Source organism: Botrytis fragariae (genome assembly GCF_013461495.1).
Source record: "Botrytis fragariae strain BVB16 chromosome Unknown tig00000163, whole genome shotgun sequence".
Classification (NCBI taxonomy): domain Eukaryota; kingdom Fungi; phylum Ascomycota; class Leotiomycetes; order Helotiales; family Sclerotiniaceae; genus Botrytis; species Botrytis fragariae.
The window spans coordinates 981,336-1,003,131 of NW_023500999.1; the positions used below are offsets into that span (position 1 = coordinate 981,336).

The 21,796-nt window shown below is 42.4% G+C and overlaps 9 protein-coding genes across 9 annotated transcripts; 5 read left to right on the forward strand and 4 right to left on the reverse strand.

Moving 5' to 3' along the window:
* Positions 1-557: 557 nt before the first annotated feature.
* Bfra_009880 (uncharacterized protein) lies at positions 558-2,038 on the reverse strand (the record flags this gene model as incomplete). Its single annotated transcript, XM_037340216.1, has 2 exons — positions 558-1,492; positions 1,552-2,038. 2 exons carry the CDS (start codon positions 2,036-2,038, stop codon positions 558-560), a joined length of 1,422 nt encoding a protein of 473 aa, XP_037189439.1.
* A 541-nt stretch (positions 2,039-2,579) lies between these two features.
* On the forward strand, positions 2,580-4,745 carry Bfra_009881 (putative hsp70 protein; the record flags this gene model as incomplete). The annotated part of the gene is made up of 9 exons (XM_037340217.1): positions 2,580-2,648; positions 2,698-2,738; positions 2,804-2,868; positions 2,938-3,402; positions 3,469-3,969; positions 4,020-4,187; positions 4,242-4,302; positions 4,354-4,501; positions 4,549-4,745. The coding sequence occupies exons 1-9, from the start codon at positions 2,600-2,602 to the stop codon at positions 4,743-4,745; spliced, it is 1,695 nt and encodes a 564-aa protein (XP_037189440.1). The 5' UTR covers positions 2,580-2,599.
* A 1,020-nt stretch (positions 4,746-5,765) lies between these two features.
* Bfra_009882 (uncharacterized protein) lies at positions 5,766-6,384 on the reverse strand (the record flags this gene model as incomplete). The annotated part of the gene is made up of 3 exons (XM_037340218.1): positions 5,766-6,058; positions 6,115-6,172; positions 6,370-6,384. 3 exons carry the CDS (start codon positions 6,382-6,384, stop codon positions 5,766-5,768), a joined length of 366 nt encoding a protein of 121 aa, XP_037189441.1.
* Positions 6,385-7,462: 1,078 nt separating this feature from the next.
* Bfra_009883 (uncharacterized protein) lies at positions 7,463-7,947 on the forward strand (the record flags this gene model as incomplete). Its single annotated transcript, XM_037340219.1, has 2 exons — positions 7,463-7,540; positions 7,594-7,947. 2 exons carry the CDS (start codon positions 7,463-7,465, stop codon positions 7,945-7,947), a joined length of 432 nt encoding a protein of 143 aa, XP_037189442.1.
* Positions 7,948-8,993: 1,046 nt separating this feature from the next.
* Bfra_009884 (uncharacterized protein) lies at positions 8,994-10,271 on the forward strand (the record flags this gene model as incomplete). Its single annotated transcript, XM_037340220.1, has 2 exons — positions 8,994-9,194; positions 9,255-10,271. The coding sequence occupies 2 exons, from the start codon at positions 8,994-8,996 to the stop codon at positions 10,269-10,271; spliced, it is 1,218 nt and encodes a 405-aa protein (XP_037189443.1).
* Positions 10,272-11,125: 854 nt separating this feature from the next.
* Bfra_009885 (uncharacterized protein) lies at positions 11,126-11,389 on the forward strand (the record flags this gene model as incomplete). The annotated part of the gene is made up of 1 exon (XM_037340221.1): positions 11,126-11,389. The coding sequence occupies one exon, from the start codon at positions 11,126-11,128 to the stop codon at positions 11,387-11,389; it is 264 nt and encodes an 87-aa protein (XP_037189444.1).
* Positions 11,390-12,019: 630 nt separating this feature from the next.
* On the forward strand, positions 12,020-13,205 carry Bfra_009886 (putative krueppel c2h2-type zinc finger protein; the record flags this gene model as incomplete). Its single annotated transcript, XM_037340222.1, has 2 exons — positions 12,020-12,876; positions 12,965-13,205. 2 exons carry the CDS (start codon positions 12,020-12,022, stop codon positions 13,203-13,205), a joined length of 1,098 nt encoding a protein of 365 aa, XP_037189445.1.
* Positions 13,206-13,464: 259 nt separating this feature from the next.
* Bfra_009887 (putative glycosyl transferase protein) lies at positions 13,465-14,570 on the reverse strand (the record flags this gene model as incomplete). Its single annotated transcript, XM_037340223.1, has 3 exons — positions 13,465-14,163; positions 14,228-14,296; positions 14,373-14,570. 3 exons carry the CDS (start codon positions 14,568-14,570, stop codon positions 13,465-13,467), a joined length of 966 nt encoding a protein of 321 aa, XP_037189446.1.
* A 1,091-nt stretch (positions 14,571-15,661) lies between these two features.
* Bfra_009888 (putative ankyrin repeat protein) lies at positions 15,662-20,297 on the reverse strand (the record flags this gene model as incomplete). Its single annotated transcript, XM_037340224.1, has 8 exons — positions 15,662-16,323; positions 16,483-18,674; positions 18,725-19,250; positions 19,304-19,350; positions 19,422-19,446; positions 19,498-19,668; positions 19,722-19,831; positions 19,882-20,297. 8 exons carry the CDS (start codon positions 20,295-20,297, stop codon positions 15,662-15,664), a joined length of 4,149 nt encoding a protein of 1,382 aa, XP_037189447.1.
* Positions 20,298-21,796: the final 1,499 nt, after the last annotated feature.

The window sequence follows — 21,796 nt, forward strand, 5'->3', positions numbered from 1 at the left end:
TATACTGGAGCATAGTTATGAAGTGACTCATGTGCTTTATTTCTAAAGCACCTTTTGATCAAATGATATTCGAATATACTCTGTAGACGAACATGTGAGATATTCATGAAAAATCCAATTAGACCTCGATGTTACCATGTGCTTCAGACGTTTAAAAGCTTGTCAGAATACGTGCAGATATCAAAAGTATTATAATAGAGAGTTTCCTCAGAAGGATTGGGGTTACAGTTGTTATAACGTATTTAATGATGCCCATTAGTACAGATTCTGAAGCTTTTGATATTGATAAAATATCAATTACCATTACTTAATTATCAAATCATCAAGTATTAGTTTGAATACTTTGAATTTCGATATAGTGATTCATTCCGGACGAATAATGAAAACATGAATTCTGCTGTTAAATGATAAAAGAATCAATTTGTTACAAATTTTGAAAGTTGAATATTATTCTCCTAGTTTGTACACCTATTGTTGACTCAATCGAATTGTAAGTGCATAACAAAGGTATATATTTACTGTAATTTCAATACTGTCTCTCGATTACTTTGGATAACTTATGTTCCATCTGAAACACTGGGTCGACCTTGATAATAACCATAAGGCTGTTGGGGAGTTGCAGTATATTCTACGACTTCATAACCCTCAGGTTGTGAAATTGCTTCATCCTTGGCGCGTGGCTCAGGAGTCAGAATACGGCTGTATTTAGTCGGAGAGCCACGTGCAGGCCAGCCTTGTAAAGGCTGACTGGAATTCGTATAGCTCATAGCCTCATCATAGCTCGAGGAAGAATGCTGAGAATGTTTCGATCCTGTATCACGAGACGCACGTCGACGCCATATTGATTGTTCAGGGGGTTGTCGGTCGTCTCCTGATTTTCGGCCACTACCTCTAAATAAGGAATTTGCAAAACCACTCAATGCGCTGGTTGTCGTTTTCTGCTGTTTGGGTTCTCGCGTTTCTTTCGGAAGGTTGTCCCCGCGCGAAGAGGATTTCACAGAAGAGGATGTAGTTGATCGTTTTGCGTGTTGCCCGAAAGTTTTCTTGTAGACAGCCATAATGGGTCCTACCAGCTCTGATACATCTTCAGTTTCCATGCTGTGCACCACCAAGCCAGGGTAGACACACTGAAAAACATCTTCGGTGCCGTCACTAGTTATTGTTTTCCACGTCGAAATCTCCTTCACAACATCAAGTGAATATTCTCCGTTGCTAGAGTTACGTCTGGACTGGAAGTATGTCTCGTCGACAAACTCATAATTTTGAGTTGAACATTGCATCTCCAAATGGAGTTTGACAGAAGGTTCTAGAATTTCGGTTCGAAGTCGAGATTTTGATCTTGAAGAAGGGCCAAAGTCAAACCAGAACGATAAGTCTCTCTCGAGAGCATTTTGTAGACGAGAGAGAAGTTTAGACTGTTCATCTTTGTACTCTCTGGAAGCACATAATGCAGCCAACGAATCTGCTTTCCACTGGCTGATCTTTGATTTTGCTGCCCGGTGTATCAATTAGTATGACAACTGTATTACTGAGTGAAGGCGAGCTCCCTACCTTTTCCCATCCTAACCATCTCTTTTTCAATACCAAGCAACGTATCTTCTTGAGATTCGGTAACGCCAAGTGGATATTGCCTCTTCAGGATTGCATAGAAGACGTATTTGCCAATCAAGAGTGATAGAATGAGGTAATGAAGCATATCTGAACTCTTCAGGCAATCTAATTTAGGGTCCGAGGCCGCTGGAGGTTGGTATTCAATACCAATAGCTCTCAACGTATAAGTCTTTTCCTCAGACTTGAGAGCATCTCTGAACTTAGTTTTGAAGTCGCCAGGCCCGTCAGAGGATGCGTAATCAATCCATGTCTCAAACGCTCGACATATTCTCTGATAGTCTTCTCTAATCGATCCATCGGGTACCTGGTATTCTTTGTGCGCCAATGTGGCTAGATGTAATGTTGATGCTTTTAATTCTCTTTTCAATTCTTCATTTTCTTTCCTGAGGTGTTCTTTCTCGCAATCATCGGAGTCCGAATCGTTCATTTTGGATCAGAGTAAGTTGTTTTTGTTGAAGATATCTTGCTATGTTTGTCGAGTCTGCTTCACGCACGCAAGAAAACGGAAAATTTTCGTGCTTACATTTATGCTGTGCGACCTTCCTCAGCCGTAAAATGCCGTTATATGTTTCACATGACAATAATTCTTAGTAACTTGGTTGGCTGCCTTTCCCAGTCGGTCAGCAAATTGGCCCAAAAAGGTTTATGATGATACCTAAAAGAATGAGGGGCAGGCGGCAAGTCGTATTGATCCCACACAGCCTACCATGTTTGATTGCCTGTGGCGTACACGGAAAGGGTTACACTGGCACTTTTGAGGATTTAGCATTGAAGAGCGCCTAAATATGAGCATGGAAGTACTACCATAGCTGGAAAATCCTACTATCAATGTCACAACGAAATGCGAAGTGGCTGATCAGCCTTTGTAAGAAATCCCGCAGAGCCTCAAATCAATAGATTATCAGAAGTCTTAGAAGCCGCCATTCCGCTCAAACAATATTACTTTTGTTTTTATTTTTGCCATCGCTTTTGATTAATTTTTGTAAGTATGTCGGATTTGAGCGATAAATTGGAAGTACTGATTGCAGTGGACTTTGGTACGTAAATCTTCTGTAATTGGCCGATAAAGTTAGCTGACACCACAAGGGACTACTTTTTCTGGTCTTTGTTGGGCTCTAAAAGATAAGGTATGCATGTCGTGGGTGAAAATGCTAGCCAAGAAGGCAGATTTGGCTAACGTTCTGATCTCTAGCCCAAAGATCACAATCTAGTTCAAAACTGGCCTGGAGATGGGGCTAGCCACAATAAGGTCCCAACGTGAGTAACTTTGTACCTCAGAGCACTCAGCTTCTGATTGTGAATCACAAGCTAAGAATCTTCTCAAAGAACACTACTTTACCACCCCGAGTATCTGTGGGGCTATAAAATTAGAGGGAGTGACCCCAGATATGAGTGGTTCAAGCTTGGTCTTCACCCGAGTGGTGAAGGCAAAGGTCTTGCAAAGGACTATCCGAGTACCACCTCCTTGATCGCACGTTCCACGGAGGATAAAGAGAGATTGGTAATCGATTACTTGAAAAATTTGAGAAAGCATGCCGAAACAATTATGGCTAACACGTACGGTCCATCGGTGTTTTCAAAAATATCAAGGGAATATATTATTACCGTCCCGGCTGTTTGGGATGATAAAGCTCAAGGTCGAACCCAGGAGTGTGCGAAACAAGCTGGTATGGGTGGTCATGTACAGATTATTACAGAGCCTGAAGCTGCGGGTATTTATGCTTTGACTAATATGCCAACGACTATTTTGAGGAAGAATGAGACGTTCATTCTATGTGATGCTGGTGGAGGGTAAGTCGGCACTATGTCTCTCCTCGTTAGCGAAACAACTGTCAAGCTGACACTTCAAATTCTCAGAACCGTAGATTTGGTTTCTTACACCATTTCAAAACTGCACCCGGTACCAAGACTCCGCGAAGCTGCGCGTGGAGAGGGTGGACTTTGTGGAAGCATATTTCTCAACCGGATTTTCGCCAAACACTTATCTGACAAGTTCGCCAATTACCCAGCTTGGGATGATGAATACCAAACTGATGCCCTGAAATTTTTCGAAGATGATATCAAGAAAAATTTCACGGGAGATACAAGCCAGTACTATTTCATTCCGGCTCGTGGCTTGAACAAACCAGAATTGGGTATCTACCAAAACAAGCTCAGACTTTCGGGAGAAGAAATCAAAAATATTTTCGAGCCCGTGATTCAAATGGTCATATCGTTGGTCACAACACAGATCCGTAAAACTGCTAGACCTGTTACTGCCGTTCTTATGGCTGGTGGCTTCGGCTCGAGTGAGTATTTGCGCATCAGAATTCAAGAAGTCGTTGGCCCCGATGTTGGGGTGAGAAAAGTAGCAAATGGGTATGTTTATTACTTGAAAGTTAAACCATGAAAGAGTTAACCCTATTTAGTGATACGGCGATTGTCAAAGGAGCTTTGATCAGTGGGCTTTCGAAGAAGGATCCTGGACATCCTTACGCCATCGGAAGTTTCGGAATTGACTCAAGAGTAGCTCGCAGGCATTATGGTACCATGGCTTATGATACTTTTATTCCAGGTGTGCATGACGAAAATTTGAAGTTAGTCCCCAGAATTCCAACCATCTTTCCAGAGTGTTGATTAAAATTTTCTAGGGAACCAAGCCCTTACTCATCTGGCTATGTTGTGCCATGTATGCAGTGGTTTATTCAAAAGGTATGCAATTTCCTTCAATGACAATTTGATAACTTCTCATTTTGATCGTAGAATACAAACGTCGAAGACACAAAACCAGTCGTGACACAAAAGCCATTTTTCTGGGAGAAGCCTGTCCTAGATGGAAGTCCGACATTTATAGAAGCAAGAATACATGTCAGTGAAAAGGATCAAGCACCATTGCATCTGGACAAGAAAAGTGAAGACCTACTCTTATACTCCTGAGTAAGGCTAATCATATTCCAGATGTTTCCGAGCTCGTTAAAATTCAAGCAGATATTAGCGGCATACCAGCAGATAGTTTTCCCAGAAAGACCGGAGTTGGTCACCAGGCGTTCTATCGAATCCCTTACAAAATAGAGACGGCGATTCATTCTGGAAGCATCACATTTGCTTTATTATATAGTGATCAGCGATATGAAGCTACCAAGGAATTTTTGTAGAGATTTGCTTAATTTTCTTCCTTTCGTGGATTGCGGTTGGGAGTGATTTGTGGAAAATGTGTATATATTTGAACTGATGTAAGCATGCGGATCATCCACTGGGATCATCGCCATCAAGTAAAGGGTTGAGAAGGTCTTGCGAATATAATTATATTGAACACATTCTCGAGCTTGTGTAGAGAAATGAACATAAGTGAGAAATTATTGTCACCTCAAGGCGAAGCCAAAGAGTCAAAAAGTGATACAGTGGCTAGCGGGATGTTGCTTCAAAATAGTAATATTTGTATGTTGCCTAGCCGCTCGGGCTACGAATTTGTACTCCTTCGAACCCAATCCAGAAATATGATAGGTCCCAAAGTTTTCGGTTGTCCGAAGGGCGTTATCATGATCCTGGGAAGACTACCTTGGTGTTACCCTTCATGCAAGGCTTTGTCATCTGGCTGACTGAATTGTTTTTGTTTACATCTTAGATAGCTTCCCAAGTCCTTAGAGTATGTTTTCTTACGTTGATATTATTGTCCATTGTGAGCTTCGATAATCGATATTCTCGAATCATCTCGGTCTTGTATACTTATACGAAAATTATATAAAATCATCATTATCAAAACCTCAAATTGAAAATATTCGCAGTGTCATCAAAGCTTGCTGATGGTCAGGATTTCTACCAATGCCAAGAACAGTGTCCAATCACTTGGTGTTGAGGTACTTCTTCAATTGTATGAACAAAAATGTATTCCACTTAGAAATTTCCGTTTCTTCCTATTTTATCTAACTTTTTCTCTCAGTCACTCCGAGCTAATCAAATATCGAGGCCTCTCCTGAGTCCTAAAAAAAAGCCCTTCGCATCACCCTCACATACTCGACTTGCAAACTTCTGCCGAATCTCGTACCACTCCTCACAAACCACAAAATGAAAGAAAACGATGCAATAGCTCTCATAGTGATTCTTCTCGTGTTCGCATTAATACTCGTTGCGTTTTTTATATTTAGACTTTCGAGGAGAACAGTTTATTATAGTGATTATTCTTCGAGTTCAGTGTCGGAATCGAATCCGACAAGTTCGCCACGGCCTCCTCTGCCGCCGCCGGGGATAGGGAGACCGGTTATTGGTGGAGCAGGAAGAGGTAGACCTGTTGTGGGAGTGGGAGGTGCGGGAAGACCTGTAGTTGGGGGTGCTGGACCTCCGCCTGGGGTTGGGTCAGGAAGACCAGTGGTAGGAGGTGGAATGGGAGGGTGGTTTGGTGGGGGAAGACCAGTTGTGGGGGCTGCTGGGGCGGGAAGACCGGTTGCTGGAGCTGGAAGAGGTGGAAGACCTGTTGTTGGGGATGATTGAGAAGGTTATTTTGCGATGTTCTGTGATTTGAGATACTATATAGAGTTTTGCTTAGGATTTGAGATGGAATAGGATTTTCGTTACTGGCCAATTTCTGGAGTTGCTTGATGTGCAGAATAGTAATCCTCTCCCAGACTAACAAACGTGTAGCTACGAAGATTAATCAGTCGGTATTGTAAATCTCGTAGTAATATGTATTTTGTATTTGAAAGATGCTTGGAAATGCTAGAATAACAAGAGCAATGTAACCAGCCAATATGTATAATACTAGATGCTATTTTGCAGGTTGACTTGTGTGACTATCATTTTGATATTTTGATAGATTTCCGAAGTCCTTTTTATCATAAATCAGAGTTCGATAGCGGATCTAGATGAGATTAGACCCTTCGGAGAGTTTACCTTAAGTACCTACTCAAAGACACAGAATAAATAGCTTGAGTGACCAGGTATGTGCCGCAATTCGCTTACATAATATATCTACAAAAGCGCGCCAATCAAAGATCTACCCGAGTCTCAAAAAGTTTTCACTCATCCCACTCTGATAACAAAATGAATATATTACAAAAAATTACCGATCTTCCATCAAAACACATCTAATCTGTTTAACGGTGAGATGGCCGAGTTGGTCTAAGGCGCCAGGTTAAGGTATTTAATTCTTAACATTAGATTATTACAATCTCCTGGTCTAGTAATAGGCGTGGGTTCGAATCCCACTCTCATCATTTTCTTTTTGCTTTTTGTTTCCTTTCTTGCTGGATCTCTGGGAAAGTGCCTTTCAAGGTCGAAATGAATCTTTGAGGGACTTCTTCCATATCTTTTGACTCTGAGCGAGGATGACTGGATTGAATCTAAGGTCTCGACCCCTCCTATTATATCCACTTATTTTCACGTGGAAAAACGGATAAAACGTTCTTGAAACATGCCTGAGGAAAAATGAACGGATCATGAAACATACTTGGATGAGACATACTAGGTACTGATGATCAATAATACAGCGCGTAGTTTTAGCCTATTGCGATTTGACATTTGACATTTGACATATATATCTTTAATAGGTATAGACATGGATTTGGGCACTGCTTTTCTTTATTTTGAGATGAATGGTGAATTGTATCTCACCGATTTTGCTGAAAGGGTTTGTCATTAATAATGTTGACGATCATTAAGACGATCACAACATGACGGCGAAGTTTTAACGTCATTACAATATATATAGAACAGAACCACATATTAGCATGAAACACACAATAAAGCAGGTACACGTTGCATGGTACATCAGACGGTCTAGCTTTTTCGTTTTAAGTAGAATGGATATCTATAAGAAACACTTCTCCGGCTTCTTGTTGTCGAAAATTCATTCTTCTAGTAAGACAAGCACACAACCATGCATTTTCCAATTTCCAAGTTGACTATACTTGCTGTCGCTGCTCTTTTCACATGTTCTATTGCAGTTGATGTAGAGGTAAACATTAATCATCATTTCCATTCCAAAAATTATTAACAACCCCTCGCTAGGCCAGACAGACCCCTTCTCCAGATCCAGTTCCAACGCCCACTCCAGCCCCAACGCCCACCGCAAAAACCACCTTAAATGCTTCACAATCTGCATCCCAATCAATGGAAATCCAAGCCGCACTCGCTTCCTATGCTTCTTCTCTCTCTGTAGCCTCAGTATCAGCTGTCAAGGCTGGATCAACGGTAGCTTCGTTACCGGGCTATACACTAGCTGCTTCCGCGGCTGGCCCCGGATCTTCAAATGCTGCGAAAGCCGCTACAGGGAACTCGGGCTCTGGGAGAGGTGTAGAGGTGGATATGGTGTGGGTCAATGTTGGAGTGGGATTGGTGGTTTGTGCGGTGGGGTTGTTGTGAGGGGAATGTTTTGTGGAAAGTTGGGGATGAGAAGAGATCCTCACTTTCAAACAGGGAGTGAAGCGTAGAAGATTTGGAGACTTCCCAATCCTTCTTTACTTTTTCACTTGAGTTAAAGTTCGGGAGGAATATCAGCTTTCAAGATGATTTGGAAGATGAAAAAGTCAAACTATGGCTCAAACATCGAAGATTGTCAGTTTGGTCAATGATCATCTGATAATCAAGTTCAGATGTCGCATAGCACTACTAAGTGTCGCATGAGATATACAAGGCCGCCGACATGGGACATGGCTATCAACACAGCTTGGCTATGCGTATAAAGAGTCAATTTGGTGGTATGTGTATGATTGGTATGGACAAAAGTCGTGTTTTATCTTGCCTAATGACCGGATCAAAGTGAATGCGGGTACATTCATATGGATTGGATAATGAATTTATGAATTTATACGAATGGGTTGCTGGTGGATTGCATTATTCAATGTAGAAGGGATAGGAAATCACAGATGAAATACGTTTATCGCTAAATAGAAGGTCAAATAAGGAAAGGGTGAGAAGGCAAAGTTGCTCTTTCCGCTTCATTTAGAATAGAAATCGAACAAACTAGCTATTGCAACCCTTCTTTCCCCTTCTGTATCCATATAAACATAGGTGTAAATTCGTTTCCCGTTCTTAAATTTCATCTCTGCATCATACATACCATAAAATTCATTGTCTAATGCTCTTTTGGATTTCCCTTCACTTTTATTTCTAAAAACACAATTCATTGATCCGTCTCATTCTTTCATTTCCAAATTTTCAAATCAGGAGATTGCAAGCCTCGTCTTGATACCATTACCTATCTTTGACATTCATTTTTGTATCATACGTGTCATACAATTCCAGATGTATAAAGAAATAATTATTGCCTTTATAATCGGCTTCATCCGTACATCAATTGTCGTCTCTATCATCTACTGTATACTCACTTCACTGTATGATTATTTTGTTGAAATCACTCGTCGTTCTTGAACGCGGTACTGTACATTTTCAACCAGAGGAGTGCAGTCATGTCGGCGCCAGTTCAAATCTTTTTGGCCGAAAGGTCTTTAGAAAAGGAGCTGCAGTGTATCTATGGCAAATTGATCCAGGACGATGAAGATTTTCGAGCAACCTATCTCTATGTCTTAACTGGACGTGGAGCTTCACCGGTAGATCACCCTGCTGCCTGGAGAGCGCCGAGATTACGATCAGTGAGCTCTCTCAGTGAGGTAATTAATAACATTCTATCTTCCAATAGCTGTTTGCAATACTCATCATCGTTTTATTAGTCAACCTCCTCCCACAGATTTATAGGCTCATACATCGCTCACAACTGTGATCTCATCAATCGGGTTCCATTTACTCCACCCCGTTTTGATCTCATTGATATAAGAACGAATTTACCGATACCCGCAATTAACATGACGAAGTTTATGTACTTTCGCTACCATCATCTGCCCGCCAAAGAACTCAGAGCAGCCTCTCCTCCTCCTATTGGAAGAAGGCCTTACCACCAAGATTTTGAGAATTACAGGAGATCCATTGAAATGTTTGTGAACGATATTGAAGAACGAACGATAGAACGAGCCCGAACAATCACATCTATGATTGTGCTGGCAAATATCATGAGCGAAGAGTTTAAACGAAGATGTAGATCGATAGCGAATCACTTCCACTTGGAGACGTTCTTCTACAATTCCGTGACCGATGACCAATTGTACTACGTCTTTACTGATTTCTGGTCAGCTATCGACTTTAGGTCCCTTCAAGTCAGCGATAAGCTTCCACAATCTCCTACAGAGCAAGATAAATGGCGATTTCAATTAAGAAGGTTTACCAAAGTGACATTTGCTTGTTTAGCACGCGATTACTTCAAATACTGCTTGCAGGTGACCAGGGTAAAGAAGGGTCATAATCGATATGATTCAAAGCAACCGTCAGAACGGGAGGAGAAGTTTAAGGAGGAGAAGGCCACTTACGAACGATTGTGTCGTAACCTGAGGGACTATCCCAATATAATTGGGGAAAATGAAGTTGTCAGAAATTTGTACATAGAGACTCTTGCACCTCCCGACCAAAATACACAGCTCATTACAGAACCGCCAGGAATCGAGATACGAGACGCTCACATTCCAGGCTTTGGGGAGATTTTTTTCGATGTAGAGAAAGAGAGAAAACGCTTCAATACGGGTTTGCAGAAAGTGGCGCACGAGTGGCGGAAGCCGCCATCGTTGGTACTTTTGAAAGACGCTCGGGATTTCCATGCTACGCGGGATTTCCTCGTCGACTGCAATCCACCTATGTAATCATATTCACAAGGATAAAAACCAGCAGCTCTAAAAGCTTCAGCCTTAAAAGCAGGAAATAATGTATATAGGACTGCCAGGAATTGTAGACCATAGCGAGAGGGCATATTGTTTGTCTCTCATTAGCAAAGTATATACAGCATTTGACTGATCTATTGACGTGAGCCTCAACTCTCTGTCGGTGCTTGTGTTCTAGATGATTGAGCAGGGCGGCAGAATCACAGTTTTGTAATGTTGTGGGAGGTGACTATGCAAGATGAATAACTATGCAAGGAGAATGCGACAAGTTTCAAGAATAATGTTAACCTCATTGCCATACGTATCGAAGACGATTACTTGTTGACTACCTAGGTACTAGGCATTGAAATTATTGTGAGGCGTGATGAACGGAGAGGACAGCCCCATATAAAGACCTAGATAGCCAATCATTAATGATTTGATTAGATTTGCTTACTACTTTCCCATTCCAGCTCGCCGCAGTATGATCAATGCAGAGTCTAACCAATCGGAGCTCATATCTCGCTTGGGTTAGAATCTATTGTGGGCCAACGCGGCGCAAGGCTCATGACAATGGAGGGCCTCCAATTTTGAAGGGAATACAAAACTACCTTGTCTGTCAGACCTCATTCCATAAAACTTTCTCTTCATTTTCGTGTTCACCTAACTTATCTCCCCTTGATTGTCGCTTGGAACCTCTACACCAAAACCACCTGTTGGCCTTGCTGCCCCAATGCTTATTTCCCTTCCAAGTTAATCGTATCGTAAGTTTTGAAATATTCCTCAAGAATTAATGATACCTTAAATGGTTACCTTAAATGGTTTAATGTATCCTAACTCCTCGCAGTACTATTAATATGGAATGCTTAAGTCCGGGATCTTCTGGTTATAAACCAGCTCCATCAATCTGGCATAAAGACCCCGACATTAGCAATGATCCCTTACTAAGCTACGTCGGGAATCATATGGTTCATGTCGAGGGCATCAAGATGGCAAAGTTCAATGTGGATCGCGCCGTATACACTCTAGAGCGGATGATTCGTCTACCAGACGATGACGTTCAAAGCCTTTGCATTAACTGCATTCCCGATTGGAGCGCGCGGGGGGATACCGCTTTATAACTTTTCCAACCTTTTCGATAGCCGCGGGCACTGTCATATCAATATGTAGCTCGCAAAGCTACCATTTCCCGACTTTCCTTCTATTCGCTAAATTTCCTTTCACGGTCCTGGTTTTATACTTCCGTATTTTCCCTTCGACGCCGGGAGCCTTACTCTTCGACAGTTTGTCGCCTAAAGGTGCTACACCGTCGACTCCCTCGAAAGAAACCAACGACTTTTTATTTCATTCACTATATTTTGTTTTTGTTTTCACCGGAATTCATCTCCCGAAGCGAGTGTATCAGCATCTTATATTCTTCGGTGATTTTGAACAAGTCACCTGGGAGCATCGAATCAGTCGATGCCACAGAAATGATCATTGCCATAGCCATTTTCATCCTCATTTTTCGCAATTGACCTTGCGCTATTGCCACGAGTTACTGCGAAGATTTGACATCTTTATTATGGATGGGTTTGACAACACTTCGATGGTTCTTTTGGACATGACCGATGTACGTCTTAAAACTGCATATTTGACCGATAAAATCATTTCAAAATCGCTTGCTCCGTCTACACATCTTTTCAAAGACCGACAAGCTGTCCAAAACGAACAGAATACAACCATCGACAAAAACTCCCATAATAACAATCATGGATGACACAGAGGGCAGCTCGAGCTCGCCATCTTGGTCTCCAAATGCTGACCAAATTCCATACGCTTACACAGACTTTGCGTGGGGGGCTGATATAGACACGAACGCTACTGGCTTGGAGTGGAATAAAGACTGGCTCGAGGGAACTTCATTAAACTTCGAGTCATCGCAGACCACTTCGAATGCCAGTGGAGATAGCTTACAATATCAACCAGGGACTAACTTCAGTGGAGAATGTGATAACAGTGGTGTTTATGCTGCGAACGAGCTAGAAATACTGCCTGTACCAAACTGGAATAATTCGAACGAGACATTGGGCTTAGCAAATTTGGACGATCTCGACAACCTCTTGTCCTTATCTCCTACAGATATGAACGGAGTCATTACAAATTCACCATCATCACTCGATTATTCCATTGGCCCAATTTTTTCGACCACTAGTACCGACCTTCTCGCTAAAGATATTCATTGCAATCCATTCCCAGCAACTTTCAACCATACAGAGGCCCAACAAGCCTATGAGTCTTATCCCATCGAATGGACCACCCATTTACCGATACTAGACAACACTGTGTGGGACCCAATGCAAACTTCGCTATATATAAGTTCGTCCACTGGAGTTCACCTCCCTTCAATATCTTCCGCCACACTATCTCCTATTTCAAGCAACTCTGAAATTATGTCATCTCCCACGCAATATTCCAATACCAACACTTCTATCTCAACATCTCAATCCAATTCCAACTCAACTACACCCTCAAGTGATCGCTCCACATCCAATTCACCACCAAGTACCCAGAATGAATACACGTGCATAATTTGCTCCAAAACATTTTCTAAGAGATTCGAATTCAAGTATGTTCTTCCATTTACCATATTCTCACCTTCAAATTTTCCATATCCATTTTTCTCCACTTCAAACACTCACTAATTACTCCTCCAGCAAACACAAACCCCTTCACACGCTTCCCCACGCTTGCACCCTCTGTCCGCACCGCACAGCTCGACGCAGAGACATGGCGCGCCACATTGCAGCCAAGCACAAGGACGTCGCTCTCTCGGGCCCCAGACCGGTGTCAAAACCTATTTGTCCCGTGGAGGATTGCAAACAGGGGTTTGCGAGATCGGATCATTTGCTTAGACACTTGAGGAGAAAACATCCTGGATATGAGTTGAGATCTTGAGGTTTCCGTTTCATTTTCATTTTCATTACTGAGGTTTGATTTAGTATGGCGTTAAAAATGTCTCTGGGATAGAAGTAAACAATTAAAAAAAATTAAAAAATTTGAAAACTTAAACTGCATGGCTTGATGTCACTAATTACTCGTCGCATGCGTGTCCTACACTTCTGCTGAACTGCAATCCTCAAACACTTAAGAGAATAAAACATTATTCATATTCATATAAGTCGTAATCAACAAACACCTATCCAATATTACACATTCAAATCCCCAACATAACCCCCAACCCCAACGCAGCCGGCACCGCAAAATTTGTAATTTGGGCCTGAAATCTTTCCGCTCCTCCTTTACTCGTACTCGTCGCCGTCGGACTCGCCGTCCTACTACTACTCACCCCGATACTCATATCAATATCCTTCATCTGCAACTCCACCGGCTCGCTCGCATGAACTGTCTCGGATCCAAATTGTATCAGTCCGAGATACATATCATTCGTAATATTTCCAATCGAGACCAACTCTTTTACAAGCTCAAAAACATCCGCATCGATCGATTCCTGATACACAGTTGGAACCCACGAAAACACAGCTTGCTTTTGTCCTTGTTGATTGCGCCCGGTGAATAGTTGATAAGTGACGCCAGATAAATTATACTCCGGAGCGCCGGTAGGAGGGTCGTAATATCCGATTGGCCAGACGCCACCCCAGACGGATTGCCAGATCATGACTTCGTGTGTTGCCTGGGATGCATTGGTCGAGGAGACGTTGTTCATGTCCAGGAACATGTCGAGGGCAATGTCGGCTTTGCAAGCGATGGCATTGAGGGCGGTGGTCATGTTTGAGGCGCTTGGGGAGGCGACGGGGAAGACGGACCAGCTGCCGCTGAGGTGGAAAGACTCGACATTGCTCACTGGCGTGGGGAGTTGGATAGATTCGTAGCCGACGTTGGGGTAGGCGTGGACCTGAGGAATATTAGGGTTGAAGTTCTCAGAGTGGCGACGAGGTTGAATGGGATGGGGGACATACATATTCGATATTATTTTCCCAAATCCAGGTCGCATTGAAACTTGCGCCATTGGTATCTGCCAGAAGAACCTATAGGAGGCCAAAATCAACATCAAATCCTCGCAAAATTCAATCGCAAACTTCGGATTGGAGATCATAAACATACAGTCATATTCTGACTTCCACTCCCATCATCACCCCATTTATTCGACCCATACAGATAGTCCCCCGAATCCGTCAACGCACCACCATACTGTTCATTCAAATCCTGATACTGCGATGACTTCGCACTTGCATCTCTCGACTGTAACAACAGACACCAAAACCACAATCCCCATAAGGGAATACTCTGACGTTTAAACATGTGAAAAGAATAACGATTACAAGTTGTGGAGTTCTACGGGGGGAACTGCATATCAAATGTATTTATTCCAAAAGACCAACCTCGTGAGATCCATATTTTCAAGTGGATCGATACGAGGATGTTCGACTGTACACGCAATTTTGTTTGCTATCGCCAACATCATCTTCCTTGAAAATATCGATACCCGAAATTGAAGGTGGGCCGCAAGCATCAAGGGTTGTGTTTTGGAATTCTGGGAAAAATGCCAAGTTGAGGATCATTTCTCCATGATGTTCTGTGATGCATTTAAGCTTAGTTTACGAGCCAAGAGAATATATAAGAAGAAGAATCTTCGAAGTAAGATTCTTTAAACACGCGTTGGATTGATCGTTTTCTCTTCTTGGTTGACGAAGCTTTTAATGTCTACTTCGTGTTATTAATGTCAATCGATGTAAAAATAGATTTCAAACTAGTATTGCCCTGAGCAGTTCGGATGCTCGGGGCTCAACGGCCACTAATGTATCGATAAGCCCATTTTGGTCCCACCTTTTGCTCAGGGGTAAAGTCGGTAGATGTCATTCGCACGTGAGACAGGAAAGATTTGTCTTTGGCACGTGCACGGATTCGTGAGGCAGTGGATTTGAAGACAACTTTTGCATCATTGCTTCAAAAGCTTTGAGACTTTGTAGGTTTTCGTTGAGATCAAACAATATTTGGATCAATTTTGATTGTTCCCGCTTTGAATCACGTCTCACGAATCTGTACACCCATTGTTGGTGCTCTAGTATTTGAATCGATAGGTTGCATGAATGTGACTCGAACGTCTGATACCAAAGAAGAAGCAGATAATCGACTGTATTTCCAAGCATGGCATGCATGTTCTCTCTTTTTCAGAAAATTTCGTACAACCGGGGAGTTTGATTTGTTATTGTTTCTCAAAATATCAAGACGTCCAACTACCTGCTCGCTAGGTAATCCTCCCTCATCTTATATTATACAGCGTGTCTTGAAGAGTTTCGATTACTAATCTACAACCGAGTCGCAGATAATCAGAACATTGGTCCATAGCAATCATGAATAATGCTTAGCTGCAGCTGCTGAATCGGAATGGTCTACTCTCCAAGCGTTGAGGTAGATTGGCTTGATTTGGGACGGAAAGCAAGATCTTGGGGTGTTGATAATGGGGGAAGTTGACCAGAATCTGAGATGTCAGTTTCTTCGCCGTTAGATAAATCCCCGTCAAGATATTCGTTGGTGGAATATTCGCTATAGTGAGATCCTGCACTAGAGCCATGATCACCTTTCCTAGGGAATAAATCGACGATATCAGAACGACCAATGATGGCAGCAAGATCCTCCGCAGTATTGCCGTAATCGTCTTTGTGGGAAGTATCGGCACCAGCAGAAAGAAGTGCCCACACAGCTTCTTCATTCCCTAGACAGCAGGCCAGATGCAAGTAGGTCTGCCTGTGACTGAGACGAGCTCCTATATTGGCACCCGAGATAAGTAAAGCATACATGGCTCGCAAATTCTTAGATCGAATGGCGATGGCAAGTGGCGTAAGATCCTGGTGATTACGAATTTCTAAGTCGGGCTCATGTGCTAACAATAATCGTAACTCCCAAAAATCTGCTGAGTCGTGGCTGCCTGATAGTAAATGTAGATATGAACGTGTCTTTTCATCTACAGCTAAAGATCCACCGCTTTCCGCTAAAGTTTTGTCTGTGGGCACGTCTTCTGTGTTAACCACTGAAAAAGCGTAGTCGAATGATTCTATAGCAGGTAAGTCATTGTCTTGATCCTTTTTCACAAATGAAAAGGAGCTATCACTGTCTTTGTAATGAAAATTTACCTCATCTAGTCAGCCTGTCCATTGATAGCCATTATTGCCATTCTTTTCGTTGTCAGTTGTGGTATAAGCTTCGTGCTCACCTACCACAGACGACCGATCATCACTGCCTTCTTCGTCGCTGCCTCCTTCGTCGCTGCGCTCCTCGTAGCTACTTTCTTCCTCAGGCGCCGAAATATAATCTTTCTGTAGCCCATCTTCAATGCGCAGACTGAATAGCTCCTTCATATAATCTACCGTGCAATAACGAGCCAATATATCTTGCAGCAATTGTATGTGGCTGCCCAAGTCCTTCGCCAATTGTCCGAAAATATATTCGACTTTGTCGACCGAGTTTGCTGCGTGAAGCAACCTTTCAAGCAGACCGGGGTTCTTCTCACACGCACTTGAAACATCTCCCTCTTGCCATATTTTGACAATAGATAACATTTCATCTGAGTTAGTTTCTGAACGGGATATTAGTAGCTCTATTGGAGTGATATTCATATTGTTTGAGATGGTCAAATTCGCCTGATGTTGTAGAACGGCTGTCAGGATTATTGAATGTGCGCTTTTCCAACGATACTTGAACTTCACCCCTTCCAAAAATTCGTGAAGAATCGTGTTCCCTACTTCGTTTCGCCAGTTGAAATCCAGCACAATATTGTTGTTCCCCAGTCTAAAGATAAGGCCAAGTACTGCCACAGATGATGCAATTTCTGGAAAGGCTAATATCTTTGAGATTATCTTTTCAAGGCAGTTTGGAGAATTCACTCTTGAAGATCGGATGAACTCCAACATTGAGGCGCTCAGTTTCGTTATCCAATGCCCAGTATGCTCTTGTGAAATAGGAGTTGTGTCCGCTCTGTTATTTCGTGATATGCCAAGAAATTCAATATCGAGAAAAAGCTCAAGGCTTGACGGCGAATAGTTGGAATGAGATAGATCATCATGAATAATTACAAGAAATAACGGCAATGTGTCCGGTGCGAAATGTGCGAAATTCGTTCGTGCTGCCCATGTTAGGAATTCGACGGGCAGGCTAGCATCGTCATAAAGCATTTCTGAGGGGTGATATCTCGCATCTTCTTTATGACGAGTGTATTGAAGAAATGTACTTAGACTCTCAATGGAGAAAGTTGGGTTTTGATCGAATATGAATTGGAAGAAATTGGTGTCTTTCTCGTCATATCGAAATGCGAATGTAACCCAGTGCTGATAGAGATGATCTATGACATCGATATTCTTGAGATCTGCACCAGCTATGATCAAATCTTTGATAGCCTTCTTCCTCGACTCCCATCTCCAATCTTTCGATTCCTCAAGTGCCACCTCACACAATATCTGTGCGTCCTCATATATTGCGTTATGGCACAGTATCGCACACTCAATTGGACTGCCAACAACGCTTGGTGCATTTACATCAGCTCCACGATTTATGAGCGCGGTGCAAATATCGGGCAAAGCAACCATAGCAGCCCAGTGAAGAGCAGAAGGTCTTGATGACCCTATCACGCAATTCAGCTGATTTGCTGGTAGAAGATCATCTGACTCTAACAAGTCAGTGATACGGCAACAAGATACCATTGCGTAATGATAGCGACCAAATGTCCACAATCTGTAACTACTTCTCGTTTCATCAAAAAGCAGTAACACATCATTCGAAATTTCGCTCCATGTACTTTGATGAACATGGCAAGCCCAGAAACGGAGAACATAATCTATGAACGAGTAGTTGCGCTCGAAGTCCTCCCAGGCTTCATCGAAATCTGCCAACTCCGGTTTGAGATTTGTCACTGGTAGCGGCATTCCATCAAATTCCGAAAGGCTCAAGAAGTCACAACACATTCTCACAATCTCGGCATGATCTCCAGAGATTCTATATTGTGAAAGACCTGGACCATATTCTTCAGAAAGGCTTAAGAGGTATTCTTTCACTGTAAAGTGTGCAAGCTCTAGCTCATCCGATTGAGACTTCTGGCGAATGAGACTACTACACCAGTTGAGGAGTTCGTCCAATGTAGTCATATTTTCCTTCTCGAAAGTCTCGTCGCCAGGTCTTACTGCAAGTGCTTGGAGCAGTTGTGCTATCGATAGCGGCTCTTCGGCGTATACCACCCAAAGGAGTGTATGCCTGACAAGGGTTTGATTCTCTTTACTGCTTCGATTGACCCTATCAAGAATACGTTCGTATGATTTGGGCAGATTTGGAGGTAATTTGCGTAAGGCTTCACGGCGATCTCGATCCGTACTGCATTCGCAAAGGTAGTCCATTTGACATGCAACCCACCGAAACCTAAATGTACTCAGCTTCACACGTAGGCTGTTTGGAGTAAAGAAACATACATGCCATCAGCGCCTTCTGTAAGTACTTTGACAATGTGGTCTTTCAGGTTATGATCTCTAATACGGAGCTTGCCGAGTTTCGTTCGCTTCTCTATCTCAGAATGCACATAAAGTCGCAAGTCACCACTTTTTGCCGCAATGGAAACACAGGGATAATCTTCCAATATATTTCGGATATCAACCTCATTGCGACTCGCCAAGAGGGTTTTGATTGTTCCTGATGGCTTGTTCAAGGATTTCAGAAGTCCTGTGACCTCTGCGCGATCTTCAGCAATCTCATCTAGGCCGTCTACTACGATACTGGTAGTGGAGAAATTTCTTGATAACTCGACGATAAATTCGCAAAGATCGTCAGTGGTGGCTGAGCCTTGAGTGGTTTCCGTCATGTGGTGCTTCTCGCAGAAAGCTTCCAGTTGCGTAAAAGCATCTTCATGCTGAAGAATCAGTTGTCGCGCCAAAGCCCCCAGAATGATCCGTGAATCGTGAGTCTGAGTATCCTTATAATCACAATAGAACATTGCAAGTCCTTTTCCAGAGTGTCAGTCCAAGACCTTATTTAAGAGTATATATTTTCCATACCATGAGATGAATCCTGGGTTTGTTCAATCTCTTTTATAACAGATGCCCTATTCGCAATTCTTGATTAATCCCTTTTGAATCTAATTTTGACTTCAACATAGGTATGCATATGACTTACATCAGAATCGTTTTCCCGGCTCCAGCTATGATTGTCAGAACTCATCTGATACATTGAAGGCTGGATTGTGACAAACGTATTCCATGGATCCATAACTTTGAATTGCCTGTAGATGCCCAATCCTTGAAGTCCTTGCTCTCGGTGAACCAGACGCCTGTTCCAGGTTGTCTCAATCTAATATTCGAATTTTGCCATTTCATGACATCGATGGTACCTAGAAGATTGAGCTTCTTCTTTACTCTTTCGTCTTCATCATAATCAGCACAAACATAACTGTATTCTATTAGACCCAGAACTCACCCGCAGCCAATCTTTGCCGTTCTTTTCGGGAAGCCTCCATCCTAGCATTTATGGCAGCGACGCCTTCATTAAGTTGCTCTTGGTTGGCAAGTATCTCAATCAAGGTAGACCTGTACAAGTCAGTCAAGTAAAAGACGACAATGTGAATGATGTGTGCCACATTTGTTGAGTATTTAAAGCCATGATCATGGTAGATTTGTGATTCTGGATCTCTTTCAACAACTCCGAAATCGCTGCTTTCTTAAATGGCCACTTTAGCTTCTGAGATGTTGACTTTACTGCTGGTATAGCTTTCTCGAGTTGGTCTGTGATTTTCTCTAGGGTTGTTTGACAAGAATATAGATGTTGTATCTTGCTGGAGCTATGCACCGAATTATCTTGCGTTTCCAGTGCCTGTGCCACATTGTCGAGACTATGAAGCACACCAGAAAGGTTGTTGACTTCTTCAACGAGATTTTGGACAGACTTTTCAGCATCTTTGACATCTCTGATATATTTGTAACCCAGCCGAACAACCGTATCAGCTAGCGATACCAAGCCAGCAATGCTAGAGGCAACACCGAGAGCCTCAGCCATTTTATGACTTTTGGTTGGTCCTCTGGGAAATTGAGAATATGAATTTAATATTTCAAACAGAAATTTGGGACAATGATACACAGCGACACTAAAAAGGTATCGAAACCTGCGTCATGAACTGAGCATACTGCTCAACACGCGGAGTCATTGATGTTCTTATAAACCCATTTTTCGGAATGGACGTCGGTATGAATTTGCTTCGCCTCATGACACTTTATCGCATAATATAGCCTTGCCGTGCATGATATTGTGCAAGAGTTTGGAGTGACTAAGAAACGATTGGAGCTAAAGATTGGAAAGTGAAGCGTGTGGGAGCTGTGCAAAATGGAAGACCAATAATAAATGATTTGACAAGTCAGCATAGCATCCTAGAGATATGGTCTTACACCCAGTGATGAACGATAAGACACCCAGTTGAGAATGGGGATTGTAGAAAATCGCCTTGCTTACTGCTTATCAGTCCATACAAAAAGACGTAGTATACTTTTGTCGCAATCCTATGCTAAAGATTATCACCACGCACCCATACCCGTAACAAAGATAACATGGGACTTGTTTTGAAGTACAGCTCAACGTTGAAAAAGGTATCCATTCATTATTCATAATATCAGCAATCGCATGTCTCTCCTTTCCATTTCCCAAACACCAGTAAAAGTCCAAATCCACATAAACAATCTCTCATACCATGTGGTACTCCAAAATCCTCCCCTTCCATCGCTAGCATCTCAGGAAAATGTTGTCATCCACCCTTCATCGATTTCCATAATCTCAATCCTCTCCCGACACCTCACATAACAGTGCAAGGAATAGGAATGCAACAGCATTCATATCCATCACACTCCAAACACTTTGTCTTTCCAGTTGTACTGGTACCCTTCACGATATCGGAGATGGTAGATGAGGCTGCGGAGCCAGGACCGTTGCGGTTGACGAGGCCGGTGGAGGTTGAGGTGCACATTTTCGAGTTGTTTTATGTGATTTAGATTGAGGATGGGGTTGAGTGTGTGTGGTTTTGAGGTCTGTAGTGGAAATGTTGTTAATTTTGTGCCTGATTATTTATGATGACGATACAAGCTTGATAAGGTGAATGTCTTAGAATGTGACGGCTGTGGCGTCATATTTGTGGTACTAGCTAGCATCACAACCTCATCATAGCTATAAGAAATTCGGGGAGTATCATAACTTACATCAACGTTGTGATTGATAGTTGTTGAGAAGATTTCTGAATGGGGTTTGAATCTTTGAATGTGTTTCTTGTATCTGGGAAGGAAGGGCCAAGGAGGGAAGTGAATGATAATATATATAATTCTAGATGTGGCTTGATACAAAGAAAGTCAATTGTTGCGCATGAATCTTGGAAGCTTGGAACGCGCCTATTAATTGGCTCATCGTCATTTTGGACGATGTAATAGTGGAGGCGCAATTAGCGGACAATCATTATAACTTTTCTTATAGAGAATTGAACCTTGGTTAAGTTTCGGGTTTCAAGGGTCTGGTTT